Source organism: Anser anser (genome assembly GCF_964211835.1).
Source record: "Anser anser genome assembly, chromosome: 1".
Taxonomy (NCBI): Eukaryota; Metazoa; Chordata; class Aves; order Anseriformes; family Anatidae; genus Anser; species Anser anser.
Window position 1 is genome coordinate 203160178 of NC_139720.1, and position 18276 is coordinate 203178453.

An 18276-nucleotide genomic window follows, 5' to 3' on the forward strand; every position below is an offset into this window, starting at 1 on the left:
TACCCAGACGTGCAAACAAACACTTGAAAGTTTTCTCTCTTTGATGCAAATATTAAGTCCTGTGTGGTAGCAAGCAATGGAGTCACTACTGAACCGAGATCAACGCACAGATGCTCAGCTCTCTTGTCATTGCCATTTCTTACAACTGTAAATGAAGCAATTGCTATTTTCTGCTGCTCTTATTGCTTAGATACCTGAAAATCGTAGTCAGAGGCTAAGAATATCCCAGACACAGCACAGATGAGAGCAATTAGACAGTCCCTTAATGACAGAGGGACTGTCATTATAATTATATAATTATAACTTACACATGGGACAAGGGAAAACAGATAGATGCAAACAGATGGAAGGAGAACTAGACAAAGGTGCAGTGGGGCCACAATGGTTCACCAGTGAAACTGTGAAGGATTCAGTTTATTAATGTCTTAATTTTCACATCAAAAGGAAGATCGGTGACTGAATTTGTGGAAGTGTAGGGTGGACAGTTCCCCACAAGGAAGAGTATGGAGGGACTTGTCTGAATGCCAAGCAGACGTTAACACAAGGAATGATATCACAAACTTATTGGAGGGGTGAGTGAATTCCTTAGCAATGTGTAAGGTATGATCTGGGGACAGGCAGTGAAGGGCCTTAAAAATAGAGTTCATCTGATGTGACAGAGAACAACAAAAGGGTAGAAAGGTACAAACAGAGAAAAATATCTGGTCAGAGCATTGGATTAATGCAGTGATGGCTGCAGAAGTATTCTGAGCTGTGTGGTTACTCGTGAAAGCTGGCTAAAAAGGTGCCACAGTGGTGGCAATACTAAAACTGAAAATCTTTGTCTAGCTGTATGAGGAGTCTAACAAAACTAAACTTTAGAGATGCAAGAGAATGAACGTCTACACCATATTGTGTGTCTCTAGAAAATCAGTTCTGAAGTGCTTGTACTAAAGTCAGGGCCTTTGAAAGTCACATGTATTCTTATGATACACCTTCTCCCGTACTGCAGAACTTAGAAATGAGATGAAAACTGGGACCCTATTGAATTAGCAGCTGTACAAGTATATAGTAGTGTGGAGATCTTTAATTGCAACTTATTTTCCCTCTTTATGTTTATTTTTTTTTTGTTTTTTTTTTTTTTTCCTCTTTGCAAGGGGAATTGTTGGGGTAAGTTGTGGAAGTCAAAGAGAGGAGAAGTACAAAAATACTGAAGTACAGAAATGAGAAGAAAGATGGAAGAAACATTCAAAAGACAGATGTGCTAGGAGAACAAATAAAGTTACTATGGGACTATAGGGATGTATGGGCCAAAAGAGTCATCACAAGAAAGAATCCATTTTCAGAGCACAGAAAACACCCTTGTAAGCTCAAGTGTGACTGTGGGCCCTTGCTTTCACTGCTTGTGCAGCTGCCTCTTCCAGCTTGAGTGGGTTGTCTCCTCCCTCGTTATTCCCTTGTGCTGACTGTAGAGCATATCTGAATGGCAGAGAGATCTGCAATTAAGAGAAATGCTTCACGGAGCTAAAGAAGCTCTAATTTTTGCTGAATGTATAGTTTTTTTCATTTTTTTTCCTCTTTTTCTCTCTTTTTCTCTCTTTTTCTCTCTTTTTCTCTCTTTTTCTCTCTTTTTCTCTCTTTTTCTCTTTCTGTCTTTCTGTCTTTCTGTCTTTCTTGCTTTGTCTTTCTGTCTTTCTTGCTTGCTTCCATGCTTGCTTTCTTTCAACTGATTCAATTAACAATTAATAATTTTCAGGGGGTGGTCACCTGTTTTTACCAAGCCCTGGGGTTTCATCCCTCAATCTGCTAGCTAGCAAATAGGGCAAGGAACCTGATCTATCATTGCTAAGAAAGCTGTTTCCTGGGTACCTTCATATTTTTGCATTGTTGTAGGGGAATGACCTAAAAAAAGAACAATTGTAAGCAAATGCTTTGTTTTTCACCTGAAAGATCTTCTCATCTGCACCTGTGCTCTTTCCATCCTTCCTGCATATAGTGCATCAGGCCTGGGCAGGAAAGGCTGGGGGTGGCAGATGGGAGGCTTACTGTTGCTCAGTTTGGAAAGCAGCTCCTAACATTTGGCTCACACCTGTCAGCAGACTCCGTATACACTTGTTTATCCTCCTCTGTACCATATGTTTCTATGTAAAATCAGTCCCAATGATCTATTGCCTTACTTCTATCACTCCTATTATGGTCGTAACTGAGCATTTCACAGTCGTTAATGCATTTACTCTGACAGCGTCCCTGTTGCGTAGGCATTTAATATCACCCACTTTGCAGATGGGTTAGCTGAAGCTCAGATCAACAGCTCCTCAAAAGTCTTTAGGCACCTCTTTTTGAAATCAATGGGCAGGAAACACTTCTCCAGCAGATGTGATTTTGGGAAAGCAAAACTACATGCTCAGTTTCACTCAGGGAACTTGCAGTGGAGTGAGGAATCCCTCTTCTGGGTCCTACATGGATGCTCAAAGGACTGGGCTGTTCTTGGCTTCTTGACACAGAACCATTCCCTGACTGAAAGACCCAGTAGACATGTGGTTGCTGGTCCCCAGTCTTTTTTCATCCTTTGTCCGTAAACCCCTGTCTCACAACCCTCCATGCCTGTACCAAGTCCTGGAGGGGATACTCGCCCTGGAAGATTTAGTTTAAATGTTATATAGTTAAAAACACACTGGCCCTATGCTGTGACAGCAGCCACCTCAAAAGTGTTTACCTCAAATGAGAAAAGTTGATATGAAAAAAATATATATATAATACTTCTTCTGTAGACCATTTCTCCCATTTCCTTTATGCTTTGTATTCTTGCCTGCTTCTCAAAAGAGAATTTCTTTGCAGCCCTTCATATTTAAAGTCTATGTAGGAGAGGAATAGGGTTCTTTTAAATGTACTGTACGTACCTATCAGTCACCTACTTATTAATTATAACTAAAAGCATGATTAATCTGTCATGGATAAGGCTGCTAAGTAACCCTAATCATGTTAATGCATTTCTGTCACTTATACAAAAGGCAGCATATCATCAGTTTTTACATCTGTGTGTACTGAAACTCATATACACAGCAGCTGCAGAGCACTGGTAACATTCCTTCTGCCACAGATCGGATGAGGTTGCATCATGGATTTCTGCATTGCCCCCACAGTGCCTGTGCGGTGATTTATTTCTTCAACACTAGTGGGATTTAATGATGTTATCTTTTGCAAATAATTTTGCCTTCTAAAATGGATAACAATTACAGTTATGAAAAGTATTTCCAGGGGCTTATAATGACTATAACTGAAATTCCTCTGTGGGAGGGGTCAGCGTGAAGACCAAGGTGCTACTTAAGCCCTGCACTGAGTGGGAGCTAAGAGATGCGTAGGTCTTATACAAGTGTGAATATCTGAGGAAAACAATGTCTTTTGATATTGCAGAGCATAATGTGTTCCCTTCTGTGTTCTTTTTTTTCTCTGAATTTTCAACGGATCCATTTTTAATAGCCTAGACATTGGAATGTTAATTTCCAGGTGCCAAACCTGAAATTGTTAACCACACCTGAAACCCTTGTGCATCCATCCTGTCAAGCAGTCAATGGGTGGATATGCTAAATACAGTTAAGAAACGTTATTTAACTTTAAAAATATTCTGAACAAAAGTTTTCCACAAAGAAAAGTTTCAAAGCTGACACCTCCAGAAAGCTAATTACAACCTGTGTACAAGGAACAGAAGACAGGTGGGTTACCCTTTGAAGGAACCATTCCACTGATGCCTCAGTGACCTGCTTAGACTTCATGCCCTATTTTTGGGTACGAAAACCACAACCATTAGGCTTATTAATTATGTAATCTGAGGAGAAAAAACCCAACTTCAAATTTGTTTTTCACATATACTAGATTTTGGTCAAATACAATAAGTTTTATTTTATTTTATTTTTTTAATAAGAATTCTGGTGTGAACTCCCTGAAACTACAGAACTTCCCTGCAAGATGATGTCTTGAGGATGTAATCTGCATCCCTCCTGTGCCGCATGCCTCAGCAACCCAAAGAAAGAAACCATTTTGGTTTTCATCTGAATAAGTGCCTAGCTGTGTGCAGGCAGGGTCTCACTCAGTAGGTTTCTGAGCACACAAACTGATGAAAGACTCACAAAAGTATGTAGTGGGTCACAGTTCTTTTGTTCTAAGCATTGCAGTTGCCAAGGCATGGTCAGTGCATGTTGGGAAAGTACAGGAAGATTGGAAAGAAAATATGAAATGCTTCAGAACGTGTAATGTGCAACTTTATAGTGTAGCTATTTGACAGAGTAATTTAATAAAAAACAGGAAGAGTCAAAAAGGGGGGGAAGAGGGGGGAGATGTTGAACAAGCCAATATTCCACACATGTAAGAACATTTCTCAGGGAGAATGGTTCCAAGTTTTGAAGAAAAGGATTACTGCTATTAAAAAAACAAACAAACAAACAAAAAAGCTTTTCTATGGCTAGATCTTGGACTAGTGTAAACATGGCCTACTTTTGTTGCATAAACAGATCTGAGGAGAATGTTCTTTTTTATTATACATTTATTTATTATTTTATTACTGCTTTACTACTGCTTAAAATTACCTGGGCAGGAACCTGACTTAGAAAAATCTTTTAACGTATTTTTAAATTTATTTATTTTTTTGGTGTGTATCTTACAGTCTTGTTTAGTCAACTTCCATTTTTACTACTCTTTAGCTTTCACAGTTTTGTGTAATACAGTACACAGCAAATTGTAGCCATTCACATAATTTATAATGACATACAGAAATTTTTAAGATGGCCATTAAATCTTGGAATGCCCTCCCTAGCATAGAAATTTCGCTCTCCTCTTGCAGAACTGTGCTTTCCTATCCTTTCTTATTAATAAACATGACATCTTTCTGTTTGCTTTCCTCTCCATCTGCACAGCTGTAGTCTTCTCTTTCAGCAAGAGACAGTCACAATTTTGTTTGTCACAGTGAAATACGGATTTTTTATTTTTTTTTAAATTCTTTATTTATGGGTAGCACGCTCGGATTTTCCTTATGGAATAGAAATTAAAACAGCACTGACATTTAGAATGTAAAGGAATTACTCCAACTGATTATAGTCGTGTTAAAATGAGTCATGCGCTTTTGGTCCAAACTTCTTGACATACACATCCATATATATTAATCACTGTAACATCACTGAAGGACTATTTTTATCTTGGTAATAAAAGCTGAATGCATTTGTCAACTTTTCAAGTGATATTTAATCCAGTGAGCATAAAGACATATTAGGGAAGACACTCTCAAGTAATAGAAGAGCTCTATTCTACATGTCTGAGAATGCTGTGCATGTAATGGCATGTAAAATATTTGCAGTTTTGAAATATATGTGAAAACTGCACTGTAAAAACACAAAATAAATTAGGTTTACCAAGAAGAATTAAACTCACCTGTCAACAAAAGCATGGTGTAGTATGAAGATAGGATCATTTGCAGAGCCTTGTACTTGGGACATGGAGCCATTCATGTAGATGTGAAGTGCATTATGCAAACCGCTTTGAGATATGTTTGATATTGCAGTGTGTGGATCAGCAAAGCCTGTATATTCAAGAGGAAATCATATGCTGATATGGCAAAGTGTATAATTCTTTCTCCAGTAAGACTGAAGATCAAAGTAGCTAATTTCACTTCATTTACTTTCAGCTTTTTAGACAAGAGCTTCAGAAAACACGTAAAGGAGTGTTAATATATTTCAAAGGCGTAGCAAAGATGAAATTAGAATAAGCTAAATTAAAACTCCTGCCATGTAGCTAATGCAGCATGTCAGCAAATGTACTGCTTAATTGCCTTATATTTTTAAATTTCTTTGTCCATTGTGTCTGACTGTTAAAAGGAAACCTAATCCCCGCAGACATTTATGTATATACATTTATTTATGTTGAGTAAATTTATTAATTTTTTAATATTATTTTTTATCTCTATACTTATACATTTCTAAGTTACAACAGGCTACTGTATCTCATCATATATGCAGTCATTTAATATCATTTTTCTCTATAGAATGCATTCTTTTATTGATAGGTGCCAACACAATATAAGCTATTACCTTTACAAAAGCATTTGGTAAATAATCAATTGATAATCTTCCCCATTCAGACTTGCAGGATGAAAAGTTTGTGGACTGCAGTTATTTTGGAGTCCACTTAGAATATGGGCTTTGAGAGAGTCACACAGACCAGCCCCCAGACTCTTAGCTCTCCTCCTTAGAAGATGCCTCACACAGTTTAAACACATGCTTTACTTACTTATTTGGACCAAGAACTAGCATTTGAATGAGGAGCAGCAGTATTCTTTTGAAGTGAATCTCCCAACAGTCCTTCTGTTTGCTGCAATGACTCACATCACAGGGCAATTTTTGACTTAGTACTAGATTCCTTTTGGAGGAAATCTAACGTCAGTAGGTGTTCAGTTCACAGCACTGAACTAGAGTTAGTTTGAAAAAAAACCTTTTTCATCAATACCCTCATATATAACATGGAAGTCAGGTACTCAGTTTTGTTTTGCTCTTTGGATTTGCTGCTCTTGTGTCACACAAAGTATTAATTGATACATGGTCAGAGATGTTTTATCAGAAGAGTCATATTCTATGAACTTGGAAACCTGGGTTTCAGACCCCACTGAGACTGATCTGCTGTGTGAGATGTTTTCGTCTCTTTGTACCTCTGAATTCCCTCATCAGGTTTTGCCTTGTCTATTAACCTCTTTGAGGAAAATCTTCTGGTGTAAAACCTTTACTAATCATACTAAGGATCAAATCATAGCTATAGTACCTAGGAACTAATATGCGATAACAACTATCCATCTTTATTGATTGCAATATTATCACAAGGATTTTGAGAAATTCAAGGGAATTCAGAGAAGAAAACATAATCAGGAGAGCTGGTGGGGGTAGACCTGGCTTATGATGAAATTTGTAAGACTTCAAGGTGGGGTTAATCTGGGTTTTGGAGAGAGAGAATCATGTCAATGCATACAGATAACTGCAGGTGTTAAATACATCAAATGTGTAACAGGATTATTGAAGATACTGCATGGTGACATAAACAACAATGGGCAGAATTTCTCAAAGGGAAACTCTTGCCCACAGAAAGTTGTCTGATGGTGAATGCTATATTACCTAGCAGTCACCCAGGGGAAACAGCAGGATAAAATATTACCAAGCGTGCTGTGAAGAATAATGTACATTGACAATCTGAGCAGAATTCATAGGAACTGATGGCAACAATTTTGACCTTTCTTACTGATGGCCACAGCAGGTGATCACTGGGATCATCTGATGCAGCAATACCTCTTACAAGTGAATCTCTGTGAATGTTAACTGAAAAAGATCTATCTGTATATCGTTCTGAAACACTCTCCTACTTATATGCAGCTACGTTATGATATATTAAAGGTAAAATAAACTTTATGCAGAGTCTAAGTAGAAGGCTAGATGTCTTATACCACATGTGGTTACTTCTTAAAATTTCTTTTTGCACTACAAACATTTTATTTATTAATTTAGAAAAAAAAAACCATACGGAACATTCTGGTTCTGGACAACTTTCATGGAACTTCTGCACTTCTGCAATTTGTTGCAATGGTCATAAGCTTTGTAAGTCAGACACCTTTGATAACCCTACCTCCCAGTTAATTGGGGTGCATTCAGTCAGTCTCAAAGGTGACATCATGGCTAACCATGCACATGAGAAGTTTTAATATCTGATATCTCATTATGAAAACTCCATATAAAAAACTCCATATAAAGCTATCATGAATAAAAGCATAGTGTGATATCACTTTATTTTATTTGTCTGGGTCTTAGTCTTTTCTCTCGGACTTTCTAAAAGACTTCAGAACAATCAGCTGTTCAGGATAACACTATGAAGTGGGGTAGAGCCAACTAAAAATCATATGTGAAAACATGAGAATTTTCTTTAAAGTACAGGACACTTTGCTGAAGTAGCTGTAGAAAAATCACCTTTATTGCAAATATAAGGCTACAGATCTACAAGCAGCAGTGAGCTGAAATGGAGCATATGCCTGCCTTGCCCCATTCTGTACCTTCACAGCCCCTCCTATGCATTAACTGCAGCTCTTGTCAGGCCTTCCGTGAACTCACTAACCTGGCAGAAAACTACCTTGAGGGTTGTTTTTATTCATTTTCTAGGCTACTGAAATGCAGTATCTTATGTAAAAATATGACGAGTACTGGAGCTGGTACCAAAAAAGTGACTGACTGGAGGATGGAGAAGATTGCATAGAGAATTAGGACTGCCCCCCGTGGTGGTGAGCTATTAAATCATCTGGCCAGTATAGGAAGCTATAACATTCAGACAACCTTTTAAACTCTCATTTACTTATGGTGTATTAGGAATAGCTATTAGGGGATACATCACTGAAGTAACCTGAAGTTTTACCAGTGCTCGTTTTTCAACGAGAAAAGAATCACATTTTTTAAGAATCATAGAATCATTGAATCATAGAATATCCCCAGTTGGAAGGGACACACAAGGATCATTGAGTCCAACTCCTGGGTCCCCAAAGGATTACCCAAAAAATCAGACCATATGTCTGAGAGCATTGTCCAAATGCTCTTGAACTCTGGCAGGCTCAATGCCTCAACCACTTTCTGCTCCTGCTCATAGCCTTGTAAGTCATTGACAGTGATTCAGTGAGGTTGAAGTAGGTTCACTGGAGCCAGGCCAAATTAAATCAAATGGGGAGTTAGCCCAAAGTTTATTATAGGAGAAGCTAATTATGTCACTCACAATTAAGGCTGCCTAACATTTTTAAGATGATATATAGGTGGTTCTCATTAAACGTGCAGTTGGGTCAGACGTATGTCCTTTAATAGAGTATTTAATTATAGTAACTACAGATTTTACTGTCTAATAACAAAGGCAGTAGAAGTCCATGTACAATCAGTCAAGGGCAAAGCTTTATGTATTGGGAGCAAATAGTGTTTTCCTTAAGCAAATAGTGTTTTCCTTAAGTGCTCATTGCCACTGGCTGAAGAGCTATATGTTTAGCAGAGGTTATGCAGAATTTGCAGAGTGTTAGCAGCCTTCAGTGCTACAGGAATGGAGAAACCATTCCAACAATCCTATCACTGAGTGATTTATAGCAGTTTAGCCTTTTTGTTGTTGTTGTTAACTGCAAAACTTTTTTTTTTTTTTTTGCTAAATGCAGAACTGATTTTCTTATACAATAACATCTAGTTTTGTATAACTTTCTAGGTCTGTGGTTGTGGCAACAGAGACTTTAAATACCAAATTCTGCTTTGCAAGTTGCTTTGTTGCATGTCCAAGTCCAACTGACAGGTATACTTAGTCCCACTCTCCCTGGGGATGATATTTTCTTAAATAAATGTAGAATTCTCTAAATTCTACATTTTAGAGAAGTTCAGGTCAGACAGATACACCTACTTTAAAACAGAAAGGAAGATACAGATATAAAAATTTTAAGGCCATATCCTTACTTGTCTTTGAAGCTAGTGATGTTCTGGCTTATGAAGCTGGCGTTTTTCAACCACTGGCAATGTCAAAGGAAAATTTTCAGGGTTAAATCTTATATATTTTCTCAAGCAACATTATTACTGTAATCTTTCCAGAGTAAGGTAGCTACAGGAACAGCAATTTGGCCTAAGGTGTTTTAGTAAATGAAAGTTTGTGGTTATTTAATTTAGACCATGTCACCATCTAGTTTTTTACTTAAAATGATTCTTGTAGAGCTTCATTGTGGTCTGGGCTGAACAGACTTTCTGGTTCTCTGGTAATGACCCTCTGTGACTTGCCAGCCATTTTTCAATGTGCAGCATAAATTTACACAGAGATTGAGAATTTGAGCTGGGTGAGGGATGTTGGCTGTAGGCTAAAACTTTTTTAATTAGAAGTTTTCTATTGGAAGACTTCATTTTGAGAAGCCATTTTTCATTAGCTATATGGATCAGAGTGAAAATGCTGAGAAAAGTTTTCCACATGAAAACATCTCATTTCAGAAAAAAAAAAGGTAAAATATCCTATTAAAATGAAATTACATTTTTGAAGTGTTTGATGTTTTATTCCATTATTTCATGGCAGAATAGCAGTAACGATACATAATTGTGACAGGCAATGGAATGCTATGACATGGCTTGACTTGATACCATGTGTCATGAGTTAATTCATGAATAATGAAAGTGATATACAGTTTTAGAATTTAAAAAATGAAACTTTGAAGGCATTGATTTTTATTTGAAATTGCCACAAATAAATTAATTTCAATTATGGAGTTGGCTCATAAAAAAAAAAAAAAAAAAAAAAACGAAGTTTTTCAGTCATCTTTAATTTGTAGGAGGTAGTATTAATATGTCACACCAAAACTGAACTGCACAAAGAAGAAACCCAACTATTTCATGTGCAGTCAGCTAAGCCATTTCTGCTCTTACCTGTTGCTTACAAGGTGGACTGATTTTCTGTACTTTTTTCTTGCATCTGTGAAGTGTCTGATACAGTCAAAAGTGTTTCTCAGTTAAGCAAATCTTACTTAAAACATTACTCTTCAAGGAGCAATGTGCAACCTGCCTTTAACCTGCTGGTTTTCAGTCAAAGAAGAAACTGTCCTGTCCCAGATTAAGAGGACAGCCTGTGTGCTCATGTTCAGTGGCGTGATGCTTTAATGAACAATATTGGCCTTAGCTGTACATAGATGTAGTTACTCTTAAATGACATTATTTGTGTCCATATAGCAGCATTTTCTCTTAGTCAAGCAAGGATCTGTCATGCCTTGTTGGCACCTGCTCATAAGGGTGCTGATACCTACCTCTTAGATGGGCAAAAAGGTGTTTGTCTTTGTTCCAGTTTACATGGAACAGGTACAGAAGAGCATAAAGTTTTGCCCAGAAGTGCACAACAACATGCGTAGGACTGGAGTACTCTGGCCTTACCATGTACTTAGTTTTTCCAAGTGATCACACCTTTTTCCATTACAGAACTAAAACCGAGTAGCAAATCTCACATTGATGTAAATCAAGAACCACTCCATTAGAGTCACTGGCCCGGTTCTGGTCATCTTTTGTAAGTCTTGAGTAACTTCACTAAAGTCAGTGGAGTTACCTTGGATTTATTTTAGATCTAAAAAAGATTAGAATTTGACCTTAGGTGTATTGGCACAAACTTGTGTAAACAAGTAAAGAAGGATTGAAAAGATTTTCACTTAGAAAAGGAGGTAAATGTTAGGAACTACAGACTATTAGGAGGTTTGTCAGAAATGTCATCACAGAAGTGGGCACTGGCACAATGCAAGAAAAATGGCAATTTAAACTTGGCAAATGTACACAACAACAACAACAAACAACAAACTAAACAGACCACTCATAAGAAAGGAGCAAACAAAATATGTGTGCTTATTTTTGATGGTGGTGGTGGGTTTTGTGTTTTATTGTTGTTGTTGTTGTTGTTATCTGTTTGTTTTTGGTTTTGGCAGTAGTTTAAGAACTCCCCACCATCCTTTTCAATCTTAAACATATATTCTTGACATGGTATTGAAGTTCAGTCTCTCTTTAGATGAATAGACTGAAATGTTTATGGACCTGCAGTATAAACTTAAGCGTTGAAATACATCAGGTCAAAAATAAAATATCCTCAAAGGAAAAAAAAAATCTGAGAATGATACTGTGTCTGATGGAATAAGCTCCATCTCTATAGTAACACAGATAAACACCTACTGAGATGGGTCTGGCTTGCACTTTGACAGGCTCATCACCAAAAAAGCCCCTTATCATGGAATGTTGTGGGCAAAGTTTCACTCCAGCAATCACTAGCTCTAATGAAATATTCTTATGGAAAAAAATGTAACATCATGGTTACTGTCCTCTGGAATCTTCTGTGCTGATATTTTCTGAGATGCTTTATTTCCTATCTTTTTCAAAAACTTACATGACCTCTTTAAACAGAGTGCCATTATTAAGCACTCTTATGCTATAAGAGTGCTTATTGTGTACTCTTGTACACCAAGAGTGAAAATCAAAAGCACGTTCTTTAAAGTTCTAGTTGTACAGGGGAATTTCAGCCTGCGATACCATAGAGGAGTTAGCTGCATATTGGAATAGAAAAGTCTCTTAAAATATTCAGAAGACTTGTAGTATACATCCTATACAACTTCTTCTGCACACAGGAAGGCAGTAACTTAATTTGATGGACAAAATCTGCCCAGTGTTCTGAAATTCTGTTTTGTAATTACTGCTACTTTTCTATTTTAATGATTGTAAAAAAAAATGAGGAATATACCTGGGAAAACAAACAAACAAACAAAAACCTGAAGGTGCTGTCAAAGTGGGTCAATTTGGACCAGTTATAGTCCTCACCCTAATTCTGTCCATAGCCATTATTTTTTTCTGCATTTGTTCACTATTAAAGTCAATATGTATCTCATTAGCATAAGAAAATGCTTAATGAATCGAGAGCAAACAGAAGGGTCCAACCCTGGCAATATATTGAGACATATTTGTGTTAATGAAAATAAAGACATTTTACAGCTGAGAAACCTTGTGAAATGTTGAGGTAAGAAGAGCTTTCATACCATGAGGCCATTTAATACACATTTAGTGTCTTACCTTTTGTACATTGCACTTATAACAAGGGAGTCATTCAAAATTACTTATATATATATGGAAGAAAAGGAGTGATTCAAGATTTTGACAGGAATCATTGTCTCATATAAAATAAAAAAAAAAAAAGAAAAAAGAAAAAAAAAGATAGCAAAACCAAAACCTTACAGTGAACTAAAATCAATGCTCTGAAACAGCTTTCCTCATGGAAGCACCAAAGAGGGAAATGGTAGTTGTACTGGAAGGGAATGTCTTATTCTTTTGGATTTTCAGTAACAATTTTTCGAAGAATGGGTTAAAAAAAAAATGCCTTTCATGAAACAAAGTGATCAGATCTTAGGACTAGGTCCTTGAGTTTAAAAGATACAAGGCTAAAAGGAAAAAGGAGGAGTTATTTTCACGTAGTTATGTGCTGCTGCAGTGCTTCTGCACTCTGTTGACCTTTATTTTCTTCCACAACAGCTCTTGAGCACCGTAGATCTCCTTAAGCTGGGCTATTAAAGTTAAACAACAATAAGGCATCTAGTAAGTGCATTGGCAGTGACAAGCCAACATGGTCACCTAACACGATTTCCTCTAGAAGAGAGAGCACTGTAGTATTGGATTGTTCTGGTTTTTGGTTTCGTGTCTACAGAATTTCTAAGGAGGGGACATTCATTGCCTCAGTCATTCCTCACTGAGCTCTGCAGCCTCCTAGCCTCCCTTCACATGGATTCTAGGGCTTGCAAATGGCCTTCACTGCCAGAGAAAAGGAGTTCCATCTCTTTTCTTCCCTCCTTGAATCACATGTGAAGGATCAGACAGATGCTCTGAAAGGGTTGTGGTGCATGCTAGGGAAGGCACATATGTATGGACCAATGTGACAGGAATGAATTTGCTCTGCTCCTGCTCTGGACTAAATGGATGCATCCAGAAGCCGTGCAACACTATGCCCAAGATAATATACACTGCTTCTGCAACTACTTAAGCTTCTGGATCACATTTGACTTGTGTCCTTCCTCAATAACATGTAGTTTTGTCTCCAGTCTATTGGAAGAATTGTCTAAATCACATGAAATCCACCAGAACCTAATGGTGCCTACCTAGTGCATCTGAACGATTGTGGCGGTGAGATGGAGCTTCACCATCTCACTAAGGAGAAAGTTGAACACTCTTCAGCTTCTGAAGGGTTGTTACACAGAACGGAACTTACTTGGAAGACAATTTTATCTACAAGATCTCCTTTCAGATGCAGTAACATTGCCACAATTCAGATTAAAGCATGACCCTCGCCATGGTATGACTGACAGATGACAGCAATAAAGCCATGATCAACCATGACTGCCATGAAATTAACAAGACAGAGACAATGATAGAGAAAGGGTTTGATAAATTATTCAGACAGAACACTAATTCTGATTTTAGAACTAAAATAATTACTTCCCGGCTCTCTGGAAGCTGTAGGTACATTCCTGGTCATTGCACAATTCTGTCAAATGTTATTGACTTTTTTTTTTTTTTTTCGAATAGCTACTGTTGATTTAATATGGAAATGTTATTTGTATATTTTTGCTTCAAAGGGCTGTACTTGATCTATGGCTTTGTTTAGCTGCCAGTTTAGGCTCAACTTTGACCAAACACAGGTTTTCCTCTTTTTAAGCAAGTACTGAATTATCCTTATTTAATGAGCAGTCATGATACTGAAATATAGCCTTTGAAAGTGAGGGGTCCATTTTGATTATGCCCACTCAGTAAACACATCCATAGCTCTGCTTAACTTCCATAGACTATGGCTATGCTTTTGTCTACAATACTGACAGCATGTCATTATTTCATGACTTGTTTACTTCAATTCCTTTTTCTCTACTCTTCCTATTCTACTCTTTGTATCTGTTTACATACTTCATGGAGAAAAATGCATAAAAATTCTACTCAGTTATGTCACCTTTTTCTTTTCCATACTTCACTTGTTTTCTGTTTTCAAGGGTAGAAAACAAAACTATATCTAGAGCTGGAGTCAATGTCTATATTCTCTTTTGACTCCAGCACACAAATTCAACATGTTTGACTGTTTTTATGGAATAATTGCATTAACTGTCCTTCCCCCCCCCCACCCCCCCCCCACCCCCAAGACAGCTTTATAACATTCCACACTACATTAAAAGCAACACTGAACATATTAAAAGCTTTGTTTTCTTATGCTCACACCAACACCTATATTGTATTGTTTTGACACTTGCATGTTTCCCTGCAAGCAAAAATCTCTGGGATATCAGTGTAAATATGTCCTATTTGATTCAGTAGTTATATAATGCAGCAGGGAAGCAATGTTTATTGATAGCTATAATGTGCTATCCTTGTTTATTAGCAATTTAGCAATATCCAAATGAGATTGGGTTGATAGATGATTAAGAATAACTATTCCATTTACAAAAGAATCCATGTTTCTTAGCAAATTAGGAACATTCATAACAAGATGGAGAGTTTGATAACTAAGACGAAAAGCTAAACACTTTAGGAAGAGATACTAAAGGTAATGTTTTAGGTATAATGTTGACCCCAAGACAGTCCTGTAACCCAAATGGACGTGGTTACGATCAAGTGTAAGTAGGTTATTAGAGGATCTCTTTTTTTATGCAGCATTACATTTCTATGCCTGGTACTGACTATTGCAGAGACAATATCTCATAGATGGATTTAGAGTCTGATCTAGCCTGCAGTTTCTGTTTTCTTATCAACTTTAACATGGTTCTTTCTATGTTGCTATTACAGGAGGAAGCTTTTCCTTTAGTTTTGCTTCATGGAACCAGCTAAAACTGTCCAAAGTTTAAAGGCTCTAATCCTAGAGAAATTCAAGTTACTGTTAGAAATGGCAAAACAGAATAAAATATGTTACCTTCCAAAGTGTTCCGGAAGCTGTAATTGGCCATTTTATCCATGGATCCAGATTCATATTGAGTCAGTGACAGACAAAATTCAACTTCAGCTGAAGATGGGAGCCTTGGAGTCCTTGATTTGTCATTGTTCCCAGGATTTCTCAGTAACGGTCCTTCACTAGTAGCATTGCATAAAGACTGTTGGCTGTTGTACTCTTCAGACTGAGTACAGATTACCTGTATAAAACACTTTCTGTTAGCAGAGTTGCAGTTGTAAAAACAGAAAAAAAACTCAAGCAGGAAAGAGGTACTTTGTTTATTATTATTATTATTATTTAGAAAGGAGTTAAGGAAATGTACAATATAATGTTTCTTGCAATAATATACATTAATTTTAATTATTTTAATGAATGATTTTAATATGAGCTTGTATATTTCATAGAAGACACCTCTAATAATGGTGCACATTTTGAAATAATACATTTGTGGGTGTCTGAAGCTGTCCATGTGGACTAAGGCATCGGTTCTTATTTATGCACTTGAAAGCTCACTGAAGATAAATTCAGTGTTACCAACCAATGCAGTGGGACTCAAATGGAGTTAAATCTGCTACTGCAGTTGCTAATGGAGGTTTTTGGCTTCAGCAGACTACTGAACAAAGCCATAATTGCAGATTTGTCTCCCCATGTGGGAAAGAGAGAACTGTTGATTTGGAATATGAAAAAAAGTTATCTTCTGTTCTGAAAATATCTGTCTGTGCTTTGTCAGAATAAATGGGCAAATCACTTAATTTCACTATGTTTTGATGACACTTTATGTACAGAACAGAAAAATACTGCGTTCCTCACAGGAATATTGTGGAGATGTACATATATCGGAATTTGAGGTACCATAGTCATGGGTATTGGAAAAGGACCTGAGGCAGAAAGAGGGATACGAGTATTAAATACTGTTAGAATCTAGCATTGTTTGTATAAATGTTCTGGGTTCACAAAGTACCATGACATAACAAGTCATTATTAATCAGATGACCATCAGATGACTGGAAGTGGAAACTGCCAGTTCACTTTGAGAATACTCAAATCAGTAGTTAAGTAACTAGTAGCTCAATGTAACTTTAAATGATGCTCAGATAATTGTAAGTCAAACTCCTTCACATTTGCTATGGGTTAAAAGTGACCACACAGACTATCAGTGTTACTCGTGTGTCACTCAGAATCTTTTAAAAGCCACAACAACTTATTAGTTACCTAAGGATGTAGGTCCTATGATGACCATGAAGATCTCATGGTCATCATAAGAACTCTCATATACTAGCTCTCACTGCATCCACTTCTTGGCCAGGATTTATTTTATTTTATTTATTTTTTATTTTATTTATTTTATTTTATTTTATTTTATTTTATTTATTTTATTTTATTTTATTTTATTTTATTTTATTTTATTTTATTTTAATTTTTTATTTTATTTATTTTATTTTATTATTTTATTTATTTATTTTTCCCCATGTTCTCCTAAAATAAACCCGTAAGCACTTAGTACAGGTACTAACACACATTTCTTCTTTACATTCAGGAAAACCTGCCTGACGTGCAGTCAGAATGGAGGATAGTGGAAAAGGTAATGACACAATAACAAGTAGAAGATCAGACTAGACGGTTTGGTGGTCCCGTCTTGTGGCACAGCTGATGGGGTCTACAAAAATGAAAACGAATAACAGTGGCTCAAAACTTCCAGGAGTTGTTTCATATGTACCTCAGATGAGGCTGAGAGTCTGAACAAGGTGTGTTGTCTAGTGCTTTGCATTATTTTTTTCCGAAAACAAAACAAAAAAACAAAACACCAAACAATACTCCAAACAAGCAGAAATCTATTCAAAATATAGGATTCTGTGGTTAACAGGTAATCAATGCAGTTAATAAGAAAACTGTATGGAAAAATAACAGGTCTTAATATCTAGTGATATATCTTAAGAGAAAACACGTAACACTGAAACCTCCAGAAGTCTTTCATCCTGGAGATGTGTTCCTGTTTCATGGACAGAAACGATGAAGAATGTTATTGAAAGCAATCATTTCTTCTGTGAATGAGGTAGAAGAACATGAGATTCTCTGTTAGTGAAGGAATTGAGTGGGAGATTCACTTTGCCAGCACTAGCTGTGTACGAATTGCTGGATTGAAGCAGCGCTTTAGAGCAACTTCTGCAATCAATAGAGAGAGAGGCATCTCCTGCGTGTGATTCAGCCCTCCGAAACCTGACGTCTGGTAGGTGAGGTGTACTTACTTCTAAGGGGTACCAAACTCTCTCCATTGATTAAGTCAATGAAAGAAAATGTGTAAAAAAAAATCAATGTGAAAACTGTCTCTGTACTGCAGTTAGCAAGAAAGCAAAATTAAGAGCGTTCAACTTAATGTTCTGCTTCTGCATTAGGATGGGCTGAATCACACCCTGGGGGCATGGATGTGCCTCTGAAGTCACTAAAGACAGAGAGAAAGGCAACTTGCTTTGCTGTCTAATGAACTTTTGGATGACTGGAAGGAGATGAGAAATACCATTTTTCTAAGTGATTTGACCACAAATTCACGGAAAATGTGTGACAGAGCTGGTGATATAACCTAGATTTCTTAAGGAGCTGGAGTTCTTAAGTGATAAGTTTCCTATGAATATGAATCTCATGATTTTTTTTTTTTTTTTTTGAGGAGATAAGAAAGCTTATCAGAGAAATTTATCCACTGAGACTCTCTTTTAACTGAGATTTGCCCCCGTCTGTTAAAACTAGTGAGATGCCCTTGGAGGCTTTAGGTGGTTATCCAACAGAGTTTCATGTGTGCAGAACTTGATC

At 36.9% G+C, this 18276-nt stretch overlaps 1 protein-coding gene across 1 annotated transcript in view; it reads right to left on the reverse strand.

The window, feature by feature from the left end:
• The window catches only part of TYR (tyrosinase), a 56682-nt gene that overhangs the window by 25923 nt on the left and 12483 nt on the right, over positions 1-18276 (reverse strand). Inside the window, exons 2-3 of the mRNA XM_083840357.1 lie at positions 15454-15670; positions 5401-5548 (exon numbers count right to left, since the gene is read on the reverse strand). Of these exons, the coding sequence (XP_083696483.1) occupies positions 5401-5548; positions 15454-15670 (365 nt within the window). The remainder of the gene's footprint in view (positions 1-5400; positions 5549-15453; positions 15671-18276) is intronic.